Source organism: Dipteris shenzhenensis, chromosome 13, assembly GCF_047967505.1.
Source record: "Dipteris shenzhenensis isolate YYH24624 ecotype China chromosome 13, Dip_SZ_1.0, whole genome shotgun sequence".
Taxonomy (NCBI): domain Eukaryota; kingdom Viridiplantae; phylum Streptophyta; class Polypodiopsida; order Gleicheniales; family Dipteridaceae; genus Dipteris; species Dipteris shenzhenensis.
In genome coordinates, this window is record NC_141608.1 from 12,373,579 (window position 1) to 12,396,665 (window position 23,087).

A 23,087-nucleotide genomic window follows, 5' to 3' on the forward strand; every position below is an offset into this window, starting at 1 on the left:
CTTGGGCCACATCTAGTGTGCTTCATATCATGATACCATGGCTTCCCAATTGATGATATGGAGTAGACACACCATGTGCCATGCTTTCTATTGGCACTTTTTTGTTTCCTAGGCCTCTCAAAGGAGTATCGTTCCATTTTATCTTTAATCAGAGGGTGCTTTGACATAGTGCTAGAGTCCCTACCTTCAACAACTTCTTCAATTCTAGTAGATGATAGGGTTCCTCGGCTCAAGTGGATTGTTAAATATCAAGAACCCCTCCTAGCAATTATCCTTCTCAAGACCTTGGATGGGGTCAAGTTCTGTCAGAGGGTTGAGGCTTAAGATTTTCAGGGCAGTGTCTTTGATGCAGACAAACGAGACACTTGTGGAGAGCTAACCGTCACAATAAAGGTCGAGCTACTACTTAGCAGTACCCTCGCTCAAGTTAGCAGTGGGATGGTCCTATAGACAGACCACCTCGCACAAATAGATAGCAATATGAGATGTAGACCCCATGGGTTGAGCCTTTCGAGGGGGCTTGGAGTTAGGTGGACCAAAGGAAACTAGGTAAAAGAGCTACAAAGAATCACAAACACTAGGGACAACATTAACGATAGGTGAGCATGAGGCCCTCATTAGCTCCCTAGCCCTTGGAGGATCAGGTAGATGGAGGTCACATAGGATGCAGCCCCCAGACATTGGAAGTTTTCTTTGATCTCTCAATGGACCCTCTTTCAATAGCACCATAGGGCCCTGATGAGCTTAGGAGTCTACCCTAGGCTCGGGCTCAGGCTTCGGTGAGGTGTCCCTTCCTAGGCCACTCAGTACCATCATTCAACCGCCCCTCTTCCCCACCACCAGGTCCCCTCCCTCCTCGGCACTCATCTACTCAAGATGAGAGTGGAAGATGCAGTTAGGCCCTTGAGAGCTTATAGAGAGGACCACTATCTTCTATCGACAATTGTTCCAATCTAAGGAGGAGGCCCCCTAGGTTTTGGTAGCCCTGGGAGTTAGTCTAGGCACACAATCCTTTAGTGGTGAGCATGAGGGTAGGTGGAGGATCCACTCATTGGTGATGAGCCATTGGAGGCCTTCAAGGCCCTCCCACCACAGAAGTGCCCTAATAAGAACAAATAAACATAACCTTTCTTTGTGTGGTTCTGGGAGTGCATACATACGCCTCGGTGTTTCGCCTTCCAAGAGATCTTTGACTCTTGCTCACTCCCCTACTCATTGAGATGGGGGTGTATTTGTTTGATCTTGAAAGCAGGAGATCAATTAAACATTTGACAATGGCGCCCAATCACCCTGCTAGATAGCCAAGATCTTGAGCCTGCGACTGCAACCTCATCATGCTGATATCATTCATGACACTCAGACATGTTTTGTTAGGAATGCAAAATCCTGGACATCTTTACCTTTTGGGAGGCAATGCCCATGAGAAATCCAAGCCTATCGTAGTCCTCTTGGATTTTAAGAAGGCTTATGACAGGGTGGAGTGGCCTTTTTTTAGGGCACCATGAGGAGGATGGGCTTCTCGAAGAAATGGATGCATGTTGTCTGTGCCTTCTATATGGGGAGCGCCAGTCGGATGCTTATGGGGGCTCACACAGGAGATGCATTCCCCATTTCTCACTCTGTAAACCAAGGCTACCCCCTTGCTCCATCCCTTTTTCATTTTATGGCAGAGGCTCTTGTCAAATTTTTTTGCTTGCAAGCGGTGGGCCTCACTGGGATGCAGCTCACAATCTGCTAGGAGGAGCTACTAGACTCAAAGTTTGCAAATGACACTAGATTTTCAATGGATCCCTGGGAGAGAAAACAAGACATATGTGGCTATTTATTTCCCTCTTAACTTATCGCGTTGTTCAAACAAACCTTCTTGTATGGAATGCTTAAAAGAGCTTGCATTAGTTTTCCCAGAAGTGTAGCCTTCATCTCTGCCCTCTATATGGGGAGTGCCAATCAGATGCTTAATGAGGCTCACACAGGAGATGCGTTCTCCATTTCCCACTCTATACACCAAGGCTACCCCCTTGCTCCATCCCTTTCTTATTTTATGGTAGAGGCTCTCGTCAAATTTTTTTGCTTGCAAGTAATCAAGTCATAGTAAGAGTGATAGGGAGAAAGATGCCACTTGGGTTTATGGCAAAAATAGGCCATGGTGAAAGCTAAGATCAATCAATATTAAAGCATCAAAAGACTTGAGTGATCAATCAAAGACAAGTTTTTAGAAGTTATGCCATCTAGGTCCAATATATTACACCCATGGAGATTACTTTGAAGGCAAGTTTTGCCACATTCTCTTGGCCACACTTTCCTTCTATTCGTGGTCTCCTTTACTAAATAATCTCCATGTTCTAAGAAGGTGTATGATATACCTCTAGATTAGCATTGGCATTTGTCTATATTGCAAAGGAGCATGTCTTGAGTGAGCACACATGCAATGTGTGTGTGTGTATGTGTGTGTGTGTGTGTAAGAGAGAGAGAGAGAGAGAGAGAGAGATTACTATATTGGGTATCCAGTTTAGTGCCACCTTGTTTGTAACTTACAAAGGAGGCACTAGGGAGGGAGGAGCTGCCATTGCATTCATGGGTGACAAGTTGACATAATGGTAAGAGCACAAATAGGCCCCCCTAGTCGGTAAAACCCCTATTAATTAATTAGTTGATGTGGGGGGAGGCAGGGAGGGGGACTGGGATAAAGGGGGGAGGGCTTGAATTAAAGAAAGTGGCAAGGGGGAGGGGCAATAATTAGTCTCACGGGGGAGGGGAGAGGTTGAATTAAATAAAAGAGGGACATTAAAGAGGGAGGGACATGTGAGATAAGGGAGGACGGGGAGGATTTATAATACTATTATAAAAAAAGGGGAATATAATATTACTTCATAGCTTGGTGGTAGGGCTCACTCGTGGGAAAAAGAAGGCTTTGGGTTTGAATCTTTTTTTAACTGTTTGGGGAAGGCCCCTTGGACATAGTCTGTGCAAAAAATAAATTAAGACATGGAGAAACATAAGTTAATCAATGCACAAATAAATTAAGCCATAAAGAAGCATGGCGTAATTAAAGCATAAATAAATTAAACCATGGATAAACATAGCTTAATTAAGCCTCCATGCACCAAAACTGATTGAAATTGGTAGGTGTGAATATAGGAGAGGTAAATTGCAGGGATTGAGTCCTTTAAAAGTCGCCTATGCTTAAAGTGGATCACCAAGCTTTCTTCATGCCAGCCTGGGCTGTTATAGGGTGGCAGTAGTTGCAGCAGCAAAGCGTACTGGGATTTCATTCTTGAAGATGCTCTTGGCAAGAGGTCCTACTCTCCAAATTCTCTTGGAAATTGCCTCAGTCTGAGGTCTCTAGCAAGCTCGTTTCACTGTGGCGAAGGCAACTTGGAGCATGCACTTGGCAAGGTACTTAACGATTTGTGGGAGATGAATCTTTGTTACTCAATATCTAGGTTAATCGATGCCCCTTTGTTAATAACGTCGCCCATGTTGAGATACGTCCACGGATGGCAAGACGGCTCAACGCGAGAGGAATGGGCAGATCTGTGGGATAGTCGATGTCACTATTGGCAGGATGCTCAAGACGTGGCTCAACGCCGGACGAATTTGTCAATGGGCAGATCTATGGGATAGTCGATCTCACTCTTGGCAGGATGCTGAAGACGTAGTTGTTTGCAAGGGAGGTCGAGTTTGTTCGCGCCACTCTGGCTCGAGTGAAACACAATTGGCCAACGTTTGCGACTCTTTGTTTGAGCACATGACTTCAAGGATGGGTTGATAGTAATGGTAAGTATTTGTACCAGATTCGTCTCACAGACTTTCCCATCTAGTTCAATTCCAATGTTCCTTTGGTAGCACCAAAGGCCTGCTGGAAGCAATGGGCTCCTTTGAAATCTGGACTGTGGATCAAGAACCCAAAACCAGCACAATGGATCTGGCGAAGGGGGATGCAAAGTATGACTGTCAATCTCGCAGGGTAATCCTTGGATACAGGTCAGAGAAGGGGCTGAGGAGTGAGATTTTTTTAGCGACCTAGAGGCGATATGCAAAAAATAACGGTGCCAACACTGATTCTCTTCAGGAGGCGACAACAATGTAATTAGTATTGTACTGAATTAATTACCGTTTCTGCCAATTTTCCAGAACTAGTGGCCTTGCATGGAAGTAAATGCAAAGAAAAAAGCCGGTAAAGGAGCAGCACTACCACATCTAACCATCTTGACACGCCCAGCTCGGTGCATGGACTAAGCCCCTACGTTGCACACCCTGCATTTTGGAATCAGCCGCCCCGCTCTGATGCCTTAATTTTTATCCATTCAAATATTTATATCTTTTTTGTGATTCGTTGAGGCTCTACTTTTTCTTCCCCCTTTCTCTCTTGTTTTCAATTTTGGTCCTCCTTTTTCTTGTCCACTTAATGTTGTTCCAACTTTTTCACCTTCTTTTACATTTTCCTATTGCAAATCCCTTCACGGCACACCACTTGAACGTGATTCAACTTGTTTTTTAGTAGGTAGTTGAAACTTCTGAGTTTCAAGCAGAACCTTTGACTTGGATTTATATCTTGTTTACAAGAAGAATCCCAAAAGATTGGATACAAGATATAGAAAACATACATGCTGTTATGGACATGTACGAAGAACCAGCCTCATATTACTAAATTTAACAACAGAATACAGCAGCTGCTATCCGCGTGAGCTTGAACAAATCACACATAATCTTGCCCACAAAAGCAAGAAGACGAGTTTGACAAAACTGGTGCATATTAATAATTAAGACCATTCTCCTATGTTGTGATGTGTTTTCCTACCATTTGAATCTTTAGAGTAAGAGAGAGATATCACCGTTATGACCACTTCTTCTTCACAAACACGACACATCAGTAGAGGGAGCATGTATGATTAAATCCTTGAAAGAACATGCCCTCAAGTCAATAAGCACGACTGACTTTTTAGCCTTGCCAATTCCTCAAGCAAATGCGATTCTTCACATCATAGTCCCATAGTCCTGAAGCAATTTGCCGTTCCAATTTTCTCTGTCTTCCGCTCACCCAATTGTTGTGTAATACAAAGAAGCCCTGAACCCTACATGCCTCACTCACATTCTTTTCCTCCCAAAGTCCATTGAAAGCTCCATTTGGAAACTTTGCCTGATCCAGGAAATACGTCTTGACATCTCTTTCCGGCTCAATGCAATGTGAGTCACCAAGCCTGTACTTACCTGATTCCCCACAAAGCACATCATAAAAGCTAGGTTGTTCAGACATGTCACTTACTGCTGCATGTTTGACAATTTTATCAAACAATGCAACAGTAGAAGGATCTGACCAGGCAAAGTAGAATCCAGAATTAAGTCACCAAGGCTGATTTGGGGCCTCTGTGAATGAACATGGATATCAGTCGCATATGTGGCTAGATTCAGGGTGTCAACTGTTGCATGCTATGTTAAAACTTTTTCAGCTCCAAAATGACGTCCAAAATTCCAAATTTGTTTTCTTGAAGCTTTTGGACTTTCCTTGCTAGAACGAAAAAGGTGTTATTTATGTGCAAAAAATATATAAATACCCAAAAAGCCATTATAATAAGTCCACAACTATGTCTGACTTCCTAAGAAATGCTGAGGCATTGGACAGACAATGTGAAGTTCATTCCAAGAAAGATGCATACTATAATAAAAAAGTAATAAGACACCTGATCCAGTCACAACTGATTCTAACTTGGAAATTTGTATGTTTGGGACTCGGCCAAAAATTCTAAAGATCCTTTCTTACACCTTTACCGTCATCCAGTCCACCAGTTACATTACTAATAGGCTCTACACTCTCTGACTAAAAGTTGATGCGTCAACTAACTGAAATAGAGATGAGCAGAAGTGCTGCATACATGCATGTGAGGATGAGCAAGAACTAATTGCAATATCAGCAAGCTGCTGCAACATGGGCATATCCCTTCTCCACCATGAAAGCTTCAACAGGTTCACCATGTTCAACTTGCTGTAACTTGCAGTTGGGCTTTGGAGAAGCAGCAAGTCTCCCCTCTCTTACCTATCAGGACGGCTTTCACTCTCTAGTCCCTCAACACCTGAGAAACACAAAGCAAAGGCTTTGCCCATGCTACTGAAGCTTGAATGTATGCACGAAGAATATACATTACAGATGAATCCACCTGTTTGCATGCTTGCTTTAGAAACAAGCAAGTACCTCTTGAGGCTCCCTGTGCAATCCTGTAGTGCCATCTTAAATGTCCTTGCATCTTGATCCTTGAGGTCCCCTCAAAGACACTTTCCTATGCAATTGATGTCAGGTTTGTTCCGAGAAGATTCCAAGCAAACATTGTTGTCCACCACCCCCACAAAGGCCTCTAGTCCCTTTGACTCATTAAACCATCTCTCAATGTCAGGCATACAAAACAAATGCACCTAGATCTGCATGCCTAATCTCAGCAACACTTGGAGTTGCCACCAAGAAAAGATCTCGTATTTCTATTTTCACATTGGTTGCTGGATTTGCCTCCTCTGACTCTTGATTGGACTGCTTCCTAATCTTTTGGTCAGCCTTTTTCTTTATGCAATTCTTTGCAAAATGTTCTAGCTGGTCACAATAGCAGCATTTTCCCTTTTTCTTGTTTCCACTAGATGAATAGTTCAGTTCTGTCATTTCTTTTTATTTGTTGTTGTTGGGCTTCCCATTGCCAGGCTTGCTGTCACGGGCATTCGTGGCCATGTTGGCTACGAGCCAGCACAGCAGCCACGTAGGTAGCCACGCTGGCAACCACGTGGGATGCCGTACAGCCCAGGTACAGCCAGGCTGTAACAGACAAGGGCAGCACAAGAGCAGCCAGCGACAGTCTCCAGCAGCACGCCAAGCACCGTACAGGGCTGACATCAGCAGCACCACATCAGCGCTGACTGCCACGTGGCAGTCAGCAGTCCAAGCAATCGGATGGTCATGTTCCAGTCAGAGCAGCAGCCTCCACGGTCGGTGCAGCAGCAGACTGATCCAGTCGATCCAACAGCCCTCCAGTCGGCCTATTCAGGGTCCAAAGGGAGCCTATAAAAGGCCAACCCCTGGCGAAGGGCCATGCCAAGTATGACTGTCAATCTCGCAGGGTAATCCTTGGATACAGGTCAGGGAAGGGGCTGAGGAGTGAGAATTTTTTAGTGACCTAGAGGCGATATGCAAAAAACAACGATTGCAACACTGATTCTCTTCAGGAGGCGACAACAATGTAATTAGTATTGTACTGAATTAATTACCGTTTCTGCCAATTTTCCAGAACTAGTGGCCTTGCATGGAAGTAAATGCAAAGAAAGAAGCCGGGAAAGGAGCAGCACTACATCTAACCATCTTGACACGCCCAGCTCAGTGCATGGACTAAGCCCCTCTGTTGCACACCCTGCATTTTGGAATCAGCCGTCCTGCTCTGATGCCTTAATTTTTATCCAGTAAAGAAGCATCATTCTTTCTTTGGCCTGCCGTAAGGTAGGCTATATTGCTGATGCCTCTCTTAAGAAGCTGAAATTCACTGATTTTTCAAATATTTCTATCTTTTTTGTGATTCATTGAGGCTCTACCTTTTCTTCCCCCTTTCTCTCTTGTTTTCAATTTTGGTCCTCCTTTTTCTTGTCCACTTAATGTCGTTCCAACTTTTTCACCTTCTTTTCCCTTTTCCTATTGCGAATCCCTTCACGGCAGGCCACTTGAACGTGATTCAACTTGTTTTTTAGTAGGTAGTTGAAACTTCTGAGTTTCAAGCAGAACCTTTGACTTGGATTTATATCTTGTTTACAAGAAGAATCCCAAAAGATTGGATACAAGATATAGAAAACATACATGCTGTTATGGACAACATGTACGAAGAACCAGCCTCATATTACTAAATTTAACAACAGAATACAGCGGCTGCTATCCGCGTGAGCTTGAACAAATCACACATAATCTTGCCCAAAAACGAGTAGCTGTCATTGTCTGAACATGAAACAGCCAAGTCCACGAGAGACCCGAACAATATTGAAACATAATATTACACAAAAGCAAGAAGACGAGTTTGACAAAACTGGTGCATATTAATAATCAAGACCATTCTCCTATGTTGTGATGTGTTTTCCTCCATTTGAGTCTTTAGAGTAAGAGAGAGATATCACCGTTATGACCACTTCTTCTTCACAAACACGACACATCGGTAGAGGGAGCATGTATGATTAAATCCTTGAAAGAACATGCCCTCAAGTCAATAAGCACGACTGACTTTTTAGCCTTGCCAATTCCTCAAGCAAATGCGATTCTTCACATCATAGTCCCATAGTCCTGAAGCAATTTGCCGTTCCAACTTTCTCTGTCTTCCGCTCACCCAATTGTTGTGTAATACAAAGCAGCCCTGAACCCTACATGCCTCACTCACATTCTTTTCCTCCCAAAGTCCATTGAAAGCTCCATTTGGAAACTTTGCCCGATCCAGGAAATACGTCTTTACATCTCTTTCCGGCTCAATGCAATGTGAGTCACCAAGCCTGTACTTACCTGATTCCCCACAAAGCACATCATAAAAGCTAGGTTGTTCAGACATGTCACTTACTGCTGCATGTTTGACAATTTTATCAAACAATGCAACAGTAGAAGGATCTGACCAGGCAAAGTAGAATCCAGAATTAAGTCGCCGGGGCTGATTTGGGGCCTCTGTGAATGAACATGGATATCAGTCGCATATGTGGCTAGATTCAGGGTGTCAACTGTTGCATGCTATGTTAAAACTTTTTCAGCTCCAAAATGACGTCTAAAATTCCAAATTTGTTTTCTTGAAGCTTTTGGACTTTCCTTGCTAGAACGAAAAAGGTGTTATTTATGTGCAAAAATATATAAATACCCAAAAAGCCATTATAATAAGTCCACAACTATGTCTCACTTCCTAAGAAATGCTGACGCATTGGACAGACAATGTGAAGTTCATTCCAAGAAAGATGCATACTATAATAAAAAAGTAATAAGACACCTGATCCAGTCACAACTGATTCTAACTTGGAAATTTGTATGTTTGGGACTCCGCCAAAAATTCTAAAGATCCTTTCTTACACCTTTACCGTCATCCAGTCCACCAGTTACATTACTAATAGGCTCTACACTCTCTGACTAAAAGTTGATGCGTCAACTAACTGAAAGAGAGATGAGCAGAAGTGCTGCATACATGCATGTGAGGATGAGCAAGAACTAATTGCAATATCAGCAAGCTGCTGCAACATGGGCATGTCCCTTCTCCACCATGAAAGCTTAAACAGGTTTACCATGTTCAACTTGCTGTAACTTGCAGTTGGGCTTTGGAAAAGCAACAAGTCTCCCCTCTCTTACCTATCAGGACGGCTTTCACTCTCTAGTCCCTCAACACCTGAGAAACACAAAGCAAAGGCTTTGCCCATGCTACTGAAGTTTGAATGTATGCACGAAGAATATACATTACAGATGAATCCACCTGTTTGCATGCTTGCTTTAGAAACAAGCAAGTACCTCTTGAGGCTCCCTGTGCAATCCTGTAGTGCCATCTTAAATGTCCTTGCATCTTGATCCTTGAGGTCCCCTCAAAGACACTTTCCCATGCAATTGATGTCAGGTTTGTTCCCAGAACAGTCCAAGCAAACATTGTTGTTCACCACCCCCACAAAGGCCTCTAGTCCGTTTGACTCATTAAACCATCTCTCAATGTCAGGCATACAAAACAAATGCACCTAGATCTGCATGCCTAATCTCAGCAACACTTGGAGTTGCCACCAAGAAAAGATCTCGTATTTCTATTATCACATTGGTTGCTGGATTTGCCTCCTCTGACTCTTGATTGGACTGCTTCCTAATCTTTTGGTCAGCCTTTTTCTTTATGCAATTCTTTGCAAAATGTTCTAGCTGGTCACAATAGCAGCATTTTCCCTTTTTCTTGTTTCCACCAGATGAATAGTTCAGTTCTGTCATTTCTTTTTATTTGTTGTTGTTGGGCTTCCCATTGCCAGGCTTGCTGTCACGGGCATTCATGGCCATGCTGGCTACGAGCCAGCACAGCAGCCACGTAGGTAGCCACGCTGGCAGCCACGTGGGATGCCGTACAGCCCAGGTACAGCCAGGCTGTACCACACAAGTGCAGCACAAAAGCAGCTAGCGAGATTCTCCAGCAGCACGCCAAGCACCGTACAGGGCTGACATCAGCAGCACCACATCAGCGCTGACTGCCACGTGGCAGTCAGTAGTCCAAGCAATCGGATGGTCATGTTCCAGTCAGAGCAGCAGCCTCCACGGTCGGTGCAGCAGCAGACTGATCCAGTCGATCCAACAGCCCTCCAGTCGGCCTATTCAGGGTCCAAAGGGAGCCTATAAAAGGCCAACCCCTTGGCCATTCTTCACATCCATCTACTTGGGCCTTCAGTGGCTCAGCTCAGCAGCCAGGACTCCCAGCAGCAGACCAGCAGGGCAGCCTGGACCTACATCCCAAGGATCATCACAGTGAGGATTCTCACCTCCGCTCGACGGTTCCATTTCCATTACAGTTTTGTAGTGAGGGTTTCATCCCTTCATACAGTTGTATTCAGCCCTTTGGGCATTCATTCATTCAGTTATATATTCCTCTTTGGAAGCCCACTATATTCTCTCATTCACATCCATAGCATCACTTGTGTATTGAGTGCATCATTCATGCAGTTCAGTAAGTGTTGAGCAGGAGAGAGCGTAAGTCAGTTTATCTCTTGCAACATTGTTATCAGGCTTCAGTTTTCTTTCTTGAGATAAGGAGGGTCAGTTTAGGGATAGCCCCCCCTGTTTATGGTCTAGACAAGATCCGGTAAGGACACCATGAGCACTAGTGAGCAGTCCAAGACAGAAGGGGAAGAGGGATCAGGTTCCCACCCACTACCACCATGTAATCCTGTAGATCCTTCCATGTTTGCCATGACAGCCATGTTGCAAACTATGATGCAGATGCAGCAACAGCAGTCTGAGGCTCTCTTCACCCGCATGACCCAACAGGAAATGCGGGAAGATTGTGAGTAGGCCGTAGAGAGCACAAGAGGGCAGCTCGTGATGCAAAAGAAGAAAGCGATCGGAGGGCTCGAGAAGCCAAGGAACTCCGGGACCGCAAGGCACAAGATGTGAGGGAGCTCAAGGAACGTACCGCTCGAGAAAAGAAGAACGGGACCGGCATCTCCTCATTTCTCTACTCCGACCATCAGGGGAGGAGAAGGAGAGACTCTCCCCGCCAATCATGCCTTCTTTTCTGGAGAAGCCCAACTTTACGCGGTACGATGGTAAGCAAGAACCCTTAGTGTTAACTTCGTGGCTCACTCTGTTCGAAAGTTATTTTTAATTGATGCATATGAACGACAACGAGCGGTGCATCCTAGCATCCATATACTTACAGGCGAAGCGGTCACCTGGTGGCTCAGGTGGCAGAAGGACCACTATGATGCAGACGAGGAGACACCTCTTTACAGATGGACAAAACTGGTGAAAGACCTTTGATCACGGTTCTTGCCACCCCAATACTTGGACAAGCTTCAGAGTCAATTCTACGAGCTACACCAGGGAGACACCGAGTCGGTGAATCATTATGCCAACAAATTCACTCAGGTGTTCGTGCAATTGCAACAGCTGGAGGAAAATCAGAAGCTGAGTAAGTTCCTCGTTCAGACATCCAGTGGTACGCCCGTAGTTTTCGGCCATGGGACTATGCCCAGTCAAAACTTTTAGCTCATGCACAAGGGTCAAGGACCCAAATAGGTCAACAGTACGAAGCCCCTGGATTTCACTGCTCTTGATGGTGGAAAGAAATCCAACACGAGGCAATAGAGGAAAAAATTGTTGGGGTAAAGGCACATTGCCACCCCTTTATTAAAGATAGGACACTTAAGACAGTCATAGGGTAAAACCTAATCCTAATAAAACTAATGAGTTTGTGGTGTGGCTTATCACTTCACACCCGCACACTTGAGTCTTCTCTCTCTCTCACACTCTCTCCCTCTTGTTCTTCTTCCCTCTTCTGGCCCTTCAACTAGTATCAGAGCCACTTCTCCATCTATCCTTGCCTACCCAACCCCTCGACCTCTACCTATTGTGCAGCGCGGGCCAGCGGGACAGCAACGGGTAGCAGCGCAGGGCACCAGCAGGTGGCAACGCGGGCACCAGCAGACGGCGGCGCGAGCAGGAGCGCAGCTGCTAGCTGCAGCAGGGCGGCGCCGCGTCACGCCAACAGCTGCATAGCAGCTGCTAGCTGCTACATCTCGGGCTTCATCCAGGTGTACGGCCGTACGGCCGTACGTACCGTCGTACAGACTCCGTACAGGCGTCCGTACAGTACGGACGTCGCCGTGCTGCTCCTTGGTGACTGCGACAGGGAGGTGTTCCCTTTTGTCTACAGGAAACAGCGTTAGGCATCTAGGCACGCAGGCCTAGGTGGCATTCGAGGAAGAAGAAGAAAACTCCGATTTTCTTCAAAAGCACAGCAGGTACATTTGTACCCTGCACAGGTACAAAAGTACAGCAGGCGCAGATTTTTTTTTGGGAAGAAAGAGAAAGAGAAAGAGCACTCTGCTCTTCATTCAGGATCATCTTTTCAGTTCTAAAAACTGTGTTTTTTCTTGAAAGTACAGCAAGTACCTTCATTTCCCTCGTGCTTGAGGTGACCAGAACCACAGTGTGTGGTTGATTGCACAGTTATTTTGTTCTGGGAAGGTAATGCCTTGATTTTGCAAGAGGACATATGCTTTTACTGGGTTTGAATCTCAGTTTACGGGTGGACAGATCATAGGGCTTTTGCCTGGCAGTTGATGCTTTGTATGCCTTGAGGTAGTGTGGTGCCAGAGAGCACACATTTGCCTCGATTTCCGCAGTGTGGAGGTGACATTTTCATGCAGGTCACATTTCTTGTGCAACACTCAGAGAACTTCAGTTGAGCCACGCTTGGCCAGGGCGCATCGAGTTTACTCGGTCCCTAACTGTCCATCGTTGACAGTGCTCAAAAGGTTCCTCATTGAGTGTTTGTACGTTGGGATCTGTGTATGTCATTTCTACACAGGGCAGTATATGCATTACACTGTTGGTTGATTTTGTAAGAGAGATTTTCACATTGCATGCTACCTCAGTGTTGAGGTGTTCTTCACTTGGTTCAGGTGTCAGATCAAGGGGCTTTTGCCCAGATTTTGTTTGATAGCACTTGGGTTACCGACAAAGATCTTCAGATGCATTTTATCCCCTTGGCAGAAGGGTGATTGCTTGGGATTTATCCCATTTTCTGTTGCAGGTTTTGTGACAGGCTGAAGTGTCATTTTTTTTTGGTGTATGCCAAGTGGTTTATGCATATTAACTCAGTGCAATACCTCATCTGAGGTGGGAGAAGTGATCAGTACAGCCAGTACAGCAGTGTTTACAGCAGTGTTTTGTGTTTTGTCAGCTGATGATGCACTGTTAAAGCACTTGTGGAACAGCTGCAGCATTCTGGATTTACTGTTTATGCCTATTTGAGCACGGTACAGTGTGTCAGAAGGTACAGTGATTGCAGGGACATTTACTGTTTTGCTGCAGATTTTCCTGACAGTAAAAAAAAACAGCACTATTGTGAGTGCTCTCGGCTCTTGATAGAGCAGGTTTTTTCTGAGAAATCAGAATTTTTTTTATTCAGTCTTTTTTACTTCCCGGGAGTCAGATACTTTCCTTATCTGATATGGCATCAGGGGGAAGTGAATCTTCAATTCTGAACATAAAGAAACTGGAAGGAGCACACAATTATGCATTATGGGCAGAACAGTGCTTGAATGTACTTCTGTTAAAGAAGTTTTCTAAGCCCATAAGGGTGAAGGGTGTCAAGCCATCTGACATGGCAGCTGATGACTGGGAAGAGCTTGATTTGTCCGCAAGGGCAGCTATCATGCTTACTATTTCTGATACCCTTGTGTTCAATGTTCAGGCTGAAAAGACCTCTTATGGTCTATGGCACAGACTAGAAGAATTGTATGCTCAAAAGAGTTCAGCCAGTAAGGTTTATTGGTTGAAGAAGTTGGTTGATCTTCGCATGAAGGAAGGTACACCTATGACCTCACACTTGAGTGAGTTCAATGCTATCTTTACACAGCTTATTGCACAGGGACTGAACCTTGATGAGGAGTTCAAGGCTACTTTCTTGTTGTGTACCCTCCCTGAGAGTTGGGACACTTTCAAGACCACCCTGTCTAATTCGAATGTCACTCTGATGTATGCTGATGTAGAGAGCTCTCTCCTTATGGAGGAGATGAGCAGGAAGAATAATGCGAGCAGCAAGTCTTCAAATGCCTTGCAGGTACAGGATAGAGGCAGGACTCAGCAGAAGGGGAGATCTGCTAGTAAGTCCAAATCCCGTAGTCAGTCCCGTGGCAAAAAGGATATTGAATGCTTTTATTGTGGCAAGAAGGGACATGTGAAGTCTAAGTGCTTCAAGTTCATACGTGATCAGAAAGCCAAGAAGGCTGAAACAAAGGATGCAGGCAGTGGAAGCAAAGGCAAGGCCAAGGCAGATGACTTGGATGCAGTGAATGTTGCAGCAGAGGATAGTGACAGTGACATACATGATGTTTTATGCTCTTCTGCTGTAATTGCACATACTTTGGTTATTGATGGCCATGACATGCACACCTGGCTCTTGGATTCAGGTGCTTCTTTTCATGTTACTCCTCATAGGGAGTGGTTTACTTCCTATACAGGTACTCATGGAGTTGTTCATCTTGGGAACAACTATGCATGTCAGATTGCAGGGATTGGCAATATACAGATAGTATTCCCTGATGGACGGTCATTTATGCTTGATGGTGTTCGCCATGTGCCACAAATCAAGAAAAATCTGATTAGCACTGGCTTGTTGGATGACAGTGGTTACCACACCACATTTGGGGATTCCAAATGGGTGATTACTGATGGCCAGGTTGTAGTGGCTGTGTGGGAGAGGAGAGCACACATAAAGGGATAGGAGACACCAAAAGTGGTGGAGCAAAAGCTACTCCAGCTTATTCCTCTATCATATATATATGAGTATACATGGGCATTGTACAAGTGGGTGGGCACACTGCCCTTTACCCCAACAACCTCCCACTTAAAGGCAGTGTGCCTTTAAGGGAGTATAGTACACATATAATACAATCAGCCATAGGCTGAAAAACAAGATGACTAGACCGTCATCCTATGCCCATCGGCACTTTACAATGTGCAAAGTGCATAGAGGATAAGCTGCTAGCAGACATCAGGTTTGCAGGATAGAAAATGACAAGCTGTAGATGCCTGTCAACCAAGATCTCATGCCAGATCTCACTGGGAGAGTGAACTCTCACCACCACGTGCTCCTGTGCTAAGTCCATAGCACTCGAACTATCACTGTGCAGAGAAAATGTCTCTGTACCACCTGTGACCATAAGCACATAACCTACAATAGACCTCTGCTGGTCTACCCAACCTGCATCACCTGCATGCTGCTCCTGAAAGCATAAGGACCTGATGTCCACAACTGCTTCCCTACTGCCAAAATCTACCATAATCATGCTACCAACTCCCACTGCAACGGAAGCAAGAACTGGAAGTGTAGCCCCAATGGCAAACATGTGAGAACCAAGTCTCAACACAGTCATGGATGCATGAAGTACTATGGCTGCCATATCAATCATAACTTGCTGCTCAACTGATCTGTGATCGTCAAACCTACTGTGTTTCAAGTATGGAGCCAATACAGGCAATGGAGTACTCAGTAACTTCCTCCTCTCCATACTGAAACAACCAAGTATCTGAGAAACATCATCAAGACCATGCAGCTCCCACTGCAAAGCATCCTTGTCCATAAGGAACCATATGGCAAGTAACCTCAGAAGGATAGCGACCTCCTGAATACTGAGACCATAACCTGTCTCACTGCACATCACATCCTGAGCTCTCATAACGGTATCAAACCTATGAAGCCAAGCTCGAGGGGATTGCTTCTGGCTATGGAGGCACTTACGAAGCAAACATATCAATGATTCCTGCCCATGCGCAATATGACCCGAGTCAATAACTGCAGAAACCACATCTATCCTGGCATAACCAGCCAATGGATCATACCGGGCATCATTAGCCAAGGTATCCTCCTCACCATGCATAGCCTCATCCTCATCTGCAAGAGGCACTCCGCATCCTAGGAGTAAACTGTAACTGTCCATAGAAGATGCATCAACAATCTCCATAGGAGTATAAACCTGTGGAATACTAGAGACATCTGACTGTCTCTGACCAAAATCAGGAAGTAATCGTGGCTGTCCCAACTTTATAACCTGCTCACCGTGGGAAAAACCTCCCACTCCAAGGGATATGGGCTGCCCCTGCAAAGAATTCGGAGGTATCAGTGCACTTACACCCTCTTGGAACACCACTCTCCTGCTATCCACAGTCCTGGGCTGTCTAAACATAGCATCCTCTCTGAAATAGACATTATGGCTGCGTATCAACTCTCTAGTTGAAGAATCCCATAACCTGTAGTCCTCACTGGACTCACTGTATCCAAGGAAGATACATCTCCTCGATCGGGAACCATGAGCATAAGCCTCACAGCCAAACACACGTAAATGCTCATAACATGGTGCCCTGCCTGTCAAGAAGTCAAATGGCACTCTACCATTCAGAGATCTCCTGGGTGACCTGTTAAGCAAGTATGCAGCTGTCTTACATGCCTCAGCCCAATAGCATTCGGTAAGACCTGCATACCGTAGCATGCTACCAATCCTGTCCAATAGAATCCGATTTATGCCTTCTGCTAAGGCATCATGAGCAGAAAGAGAAGGAGTGGTCAACACCCTCCTGATACCAAGTGTATCACATAGATGCTGAAATCTAGAAGAGGTAAACTCTGCATCACCATCAGTCATCAAGCTCAATAGCTTCTTTCCTGACTGATTTTCAACATTACCCAAGAAGCGCTGAAATGTATCATATACATCATGCTTCTGCCGAATCGATATACCCATATGTACTTTGTAGCAGCATCAATAAATGTCACAAAGTAAGAGGCGCCACCCAGTGAAACGGTAGGCATAGGCCCACAAACTGCACTATGAACCAACTGCAATGGCTCAAGATACCTCTCACTAACTGTCTTCCTCACAAAGGAGGATCCTGATTGCTGACCATCATCACAATCATGACATAAAATTTGAGAGACATCCATAACAGGAATGTATCTCGATGTTGTAAGGGCTTCCATACCTGCAGTAGACATATGTCCAAGTCTGGCATACCATAAACTAGCTGATGGCTGCTTACTAATCATAAGCATCTTATCCTGGACACCTGATACATGCAATGCATAAGAGAATCCAACCCGTGATCCCCTAGCCATAACCAGATTGCCTCTAGCAATCTTCCATGCATGATCACCCAAAGAGACATGATAACCTGCCTCAACCAACTGTCCAGTACTGATCTTTCTCGTAGCAAGTCCTGGTATATGTCTAACCCTCTGTAGAACAAGAATAGAGCCAGTAGGCATAACAAGGTGGATATCCCCATAACCATAGACATCCATAGAATGATCAATGCCCATCAAACCACTCTCCACAATGCATTCCTGATATGCACTAAACCATGACCTATGAGGGGTCATATGACATGAACCACATGGATCTAATATCCAATCACCGAGAATGGGTACATCAGTGGCCAAGAAGGAGGTGTCAGACATAGACAAAAGAATGCCTTCATCACTGCTACTGTCAGTGGAAACCCTGGCATCCATGCCTTGAAGCTCAACATGCTTCTTCTCCTTCTTCCTGTCATTCTTAACCTTGCTCTTCTTCTTGCATTTTCTTAGCCATTTCCAGCAGTACTTTTTCATGTGGCCATACTTTCCACAATAGAAACATCTAACACAAGTCCGAGAGCTAGACTTGCTCCTAGAATTCCCCCTTGAACATGACCTGTTTCTACCAATAGATCGACCTTTGGAGTGCATATCAAGGCTGTATTTCAGCCCATCATGCTGTAACATAACACTATCATGGTCATACATCCGGCATATACGAGTATAAAACTCATATGCATGGTAGTCTACACTCTGTATACCATCATGTACCTGCAAGTAGACTGACTTCGAGAGTGATGACTGAATGATAGAGCATGCTTGCTCATCCATGTCATCCCAATCACTCTGTTTAATGCTATTAGGCTTGACACCTTTGCATTGAATGGGCTTATGCTGCCTCTTCTGCACTAACACATCATAAATCTGCTCTTTCCAATACTGAAAGTTTGATCCATCCAACCTCTCAATATCAAAGAGGGCACTACCAGCTGTAGATGCCATATCTGTGGCACAATAGGTCACAACCAAAGAGCAGTATAGTGCAATAGGCAGCCCAAATGACCAAATATACAGTGTTGTCCAGACCAATCAGGTCTCCAAATAAACTGGCTGATCCAATGCTCAAAAGCACTCAGCCATAAAGAGGCATAAACAAGAATATATGCAGCCCAGTAACCTGCCAATGCCTGGCAATCCAAGTAAGAAATGCACTGAACCAAATGAGCAATGCCTGCTCAACCAATGGCAATAGGAGCCCAGCTCAACTATCCATAAACATCAGTGCGGCATCCACCAATGCAAATCCATAATGCATCGAAATGGCATTTACTGCATCACCAATGCATCACCTTAAGTGTGCAATCCTTTGGCAACAAAATCAAGCATTCACCACTTGCCAAATGTGCCAAAGTGACTTGCCAAAATGCCAATAATGCCCTTGGACTGAAGTGAGATCCCAATCACTTTCTGTAATTTACTGTGAGTTCCCAATTCACTGTTGTGCAAGAGAAATCCCTACAACAATACCTCACAGCCACTTTGGGCAAAATAACACGCTGTCCCTGTTTTTGAACAGCAATATCTTTTCACTGAAAGATCGGATGCCAAAGCTGTAAACAGCAAAGTTGTAGCTGGTAGAAAGATCTACAACTTGTCAGTTGACCTCAAGAGCCAAATCCTTCTGGATTCTCAGATATTCTCACCTGAAAAACAGCTTCCTGCACATTGGTCACAAATAGACAGTAGACTGCAACTTTTTGTGGTATTGCAGAGGCTGTAACTCCTGCAGCTTATACCGGATCAACTTGCTTCCAAAAGCAAAGTTGTAGTATGTTCTGTGAGCTACAACTTTCCAGTTCGGCACAAAGTGCAATTCCACACCAGGAAAGAGATATTCAGTCCTGAAAATGACTGTTTTGTCATAAAAACAGCAACAGCAGCTTCCTTGAATGTTTGTTGCCCTTTACAACACTCATCTGCTCCGGCAAAAAAACAGCCCCAAAAATGGTCAAAATACATCCAGCAGATCACCCCGTATGTCAACTGCAACACCAGCAAAATGGCAAGTACAATGCCCAACCAAATCAGCCCCAAGAATGCTCATAGGTCAGCAATTAAATAGCCCAAAAGCACTGGCAAAACAGCCCCGAAATGTGCTCCAAATGATGCTAATCTGACAGGATCTCAATACATCACCGTACCACCGTATGTATCCAACATAGGCAAATAACCATGCATCCAACGAACTGTCAATGCATCTCAACCAGGCATGTACCACTGTCAAAGCATGTGTCAATGCCACTGCCAAAGTGATGTACAGATCGAAAGCTCCTTGTGCAAGACTGCAAAATGGCATATGACCAGTCCCGTAAAGTGTCCAAGCAACAGCCTCAAATCAGCCTATCCACAGCTAATGTCCATACTTTGTGTAAGAAAGAGCAAGAGAGACCTCCTTATGTGAAAGAGAGAGAGAAAGATTTCCCTGTGTCCTTCTGAGAGAAAAAAGCCATTGAGAGAAATAGAGAGGTAGATTAATGGCAACCTTGAGCAAGCCCTTCAATGGCATCACGAGCAAAAGTGCCCTTCAGTAACCTCTCCTTCAACGAGCATTTGTGACCTCCTACTCCAACTAAGGCTTCCAGAAATATGTCCCAACAGCTCTCTGCTGCTCTCCAAATGACAACCAAGCTCCCTACTCTTTTGCTGTGGCGCAATCACATTTCACAGGCCACTAAGTTCCTCTTGTAGAGATTGCTTCTTGGACTGTAAGAGCTTCAGGCTGCCCTCCTTCTGCAAATTTGGAGTCTGCAATCCACTAAAAGGCTCACAACGTCTCCCGTTGTAAGTGCATTGGCAACCTCGATAGCGTCAATGGTAGCGAAAGCCCAACACTCGTAAGACACAGCCAGATGACACAATAGCCAGCTCACGCATCAACCAAGGCGTCCTCAGCAATGACTGTCTACAAGCGGATTCACAAGGCTCCAACAATGGTTGATTACAGCCTCCATCAATGCCCCAGGCTAGCGGGCTCATGGGCTGATCTCTAGCCCTCCTGCAACAACTACAAGGCTCCCAGCAGTGAAGCGCCAAGCTATTTGCTCAGCCGCGCCTTCCTAGATGCCTATAGCAGATTCTAATGCTGCACGCATCATTGGGCTTTTTTAACCTGCGAATCCTTATAGTCCATGGCCTCTAGCAGTAAGTGCAGCTGCAAGCTCTAATGCCAACAGGCCAACTGCTCCATCGAGCTCCAAAAGCCTCCATCAGCAGCTCCCGTCACGCGTAGCCTCTCAACCAACGGACTCCATAGCCGCTCTCCAACAGCAACGACGCTCTTCAAAATCGCCTAAGACTCCATGCCTCTCCAGCCGACTATGAGCTAGCAAGCTCAGGCCCAAAGCAAAGGACCCTCTACATCGACTACTTTCTGCCACTCCACAATGCCCAACACAATTGCATATCCCAGGTGCCAGCTGACTAAGCACCAAGTAGAGCTACCTCCATCTTCATGCAACAGGCAACGCATACAATGCTCTGATACCAGTTGTGGGAGAGGAGAGCACACATAAAGGGATAGGAGACACCAAAAGTGGTGGAGCAAAAGCTACTCCAGCTTATTCCTCTATCATATATATATGAGTATACATGGGCATTGTACAAGTGGGTGGGCACACTGCCCTTTACCCCAACAGGCTGAGGGTTATAAGAGTGATACCTTGTACCCTCTTTATGTTTCCAGTATGGGTAATCATGTTGTTGCCATAACCGAGCTGCCAAAGGTTTCATTGTGGCATAGCCGGTTGGGACACATGTCTGTTAAAGGAATGCAAGAACTGTCACGTTTGGGTTATCTGCCGTCTCTTTCTTTTTCAGATTTGCCTACTTGTGATCATTGCATATTTGGCAAGCATTCTGTGACTCCTCATAAGAGGAGAACTCCCCAGAATAGAGCACCGCTTGATCTAGTGCACACTGATTTGTGTGAGATGCCACAGTTATCACTAGGGGGTGCAAAATATTTTATTACTTTCAGTGCCAGATGCCACACGCAAAGTGTGGGTCTATTTCTTGAAGCATAAGGGCGATGCCTTAGATGCTTTCAAGAAGTTTGTCGCTCAGGTTGAGAATCGGACAGGTCGTAGGCTGAAATGCCTCAGATCCGATAATGGGGGTGAGTATGTGTCACATGCTTTTGTGCAATTTTGCGAAGCTAAGGGCATCAAACAGGAACTCACAGCCCCTCATAATGCATCTCAAAATGGTGCAAGTGAGCGGATGAATCGAACTATTCAGGAGAAAGTTCGATGTATGTTGTGTTGAGAGTTCATGCTCAACATCATGTGATCATGTGTGCATAGCACCATCACGTGATCATATGTGCATAGCACTAACCTTATAGAGTGCTATAAAGGAAAGGGTTAGCTCCCCTAACCCTAACCCTAAAAGGGTTTGTATATATTCTATTTTTTCAACTAATTCTAGTGTACAGTTAGTCATTTGTGGTGTGCTCTCTAGCTGTGCCCTCTCTCCTCATCTCCACTCTTCTCCTCTCCCCTCTTCATATTTTGTCATGGTATCAGAGCTCCCTTGTCTTCCGTTGAGACATTGAGATTCTTGAGAGTGTGAGAGAGATTGTGAGATTGAGAGTTCTCTTGAGTGATTGTGAGATCTTTCCCTTCACTTCCGTTGAGAGAAATTTCCGTCATTGAGAAGAAATTTCCGTCCATTCTTCTTTCTTTGAGTTCATTCTTGAGAGATTTTAGTTTCTTTCTTTGAGTGTTTCTTGAGTTGAGAGAGAGAGCCCATGAGATAGTTTCTGAGTTTATTGAGAGAAAGATATGCTCTAGCTTGATTCTAGGGAGTGTGAGGGAGAGAAGTTAGATCTGTAGCTTCTCGGCCAACAACCCTCCTTCAACGGGCTCTTCAACTACGGCCTTCTCTTCAACAGCTGCTCCAAGCCTTTCCAAATGAGCTCTTCCACCAGCAAGTAGCGAAGGATATACGGTAAAGCCCAGCTTCGACTTCTCGCCAACGCCATCGTAGCTCCTTACGAGCCTCGTAGCAACAACGAATAGCCTCCATCCGAAAGGAGCTCCTTCAACGCAGCTCCTTCAACGCAGCAACGATCACGGGCGATAAGCCACGCTCCAAAAGTCTACAAGCGAACTCCTAAGCCTCTTCCACAACTAAGGCGACCCTGCAATAGAGCTCTCCAGTGCGCAACGCGGCTCCTCCATCTGCACATAGCTGCGAAGGCTCCCATCAACAATGCTACCCAGCACAACAATCCTCACATCAACGAGTTATTCACTGGGAACCAGTTCTTGATGCACGTGACAGCGGCTCCAGTGTCTGGCGTTTTTAAAAAAAAAAAAAAAAACACGGATATGAGACCCTCAAGCGGCCTGCTGGATGCCGCGATGAAGTGCAGAGAGTGCGTGTGTAGGTTCTCTTGAGCTTGGAAGAGAGAACCGCTGGAGAGCCCAAGAACCTGGAACTACCAGCTGCAGCTGAAGATTCCCCATGAGAGCGGACAGATACGGAAGACTCTAGTCGATGCAGAGGCGATTCGGCCGCGGAGGAGCCGAGTTTGACAATCTTGGGAAGATCCAAACTCCCATTTGGAAAATCCACAGAAAGCCTTTCGTAAGAGGAGGTCACAGGTTGGAAGAAGGCTACCCAGCGGCAGCTTCTCCAACGACCAGTTTTCTCAACAAACGATCGTAGAAGACGACGGAATCCCGAGATTCCGTCGGCATCTCCAAAGATTCCGATCGTCCTCCT

The 23,087-nt window shown here is 45.2% G+C and overlaps 1 protein-coding gene across 2 annotated transcripts in view; it reads right to left on the reverse strand.

The window, feature by feature from the left end:
* Positions 1–8,190: 8,190 nt before the first annotated feature.
* The window catches only part of LOC147895031 (Nucleotide-diphospho-sugar transferase family protein), a 58,969-nt gene continuing 44,072 nt past the window's right edge, over positions 8,191–23,087 (reverse strand). For both annotated transcript variants that reach the window (XM_087383623.1, XM_087383624.1), the window contains exon 7: positions 8,191–8,665. In XM_087383623.1, the coding sequence (XP_087239749.1) occupies positions 8,241–8,665 (425 nt within the window). In that variant the 3' untranslated portion in view covers positions 8,191–8,240. The remainder of the gene's footprint in view (positions 8,666–23,087) is intronic.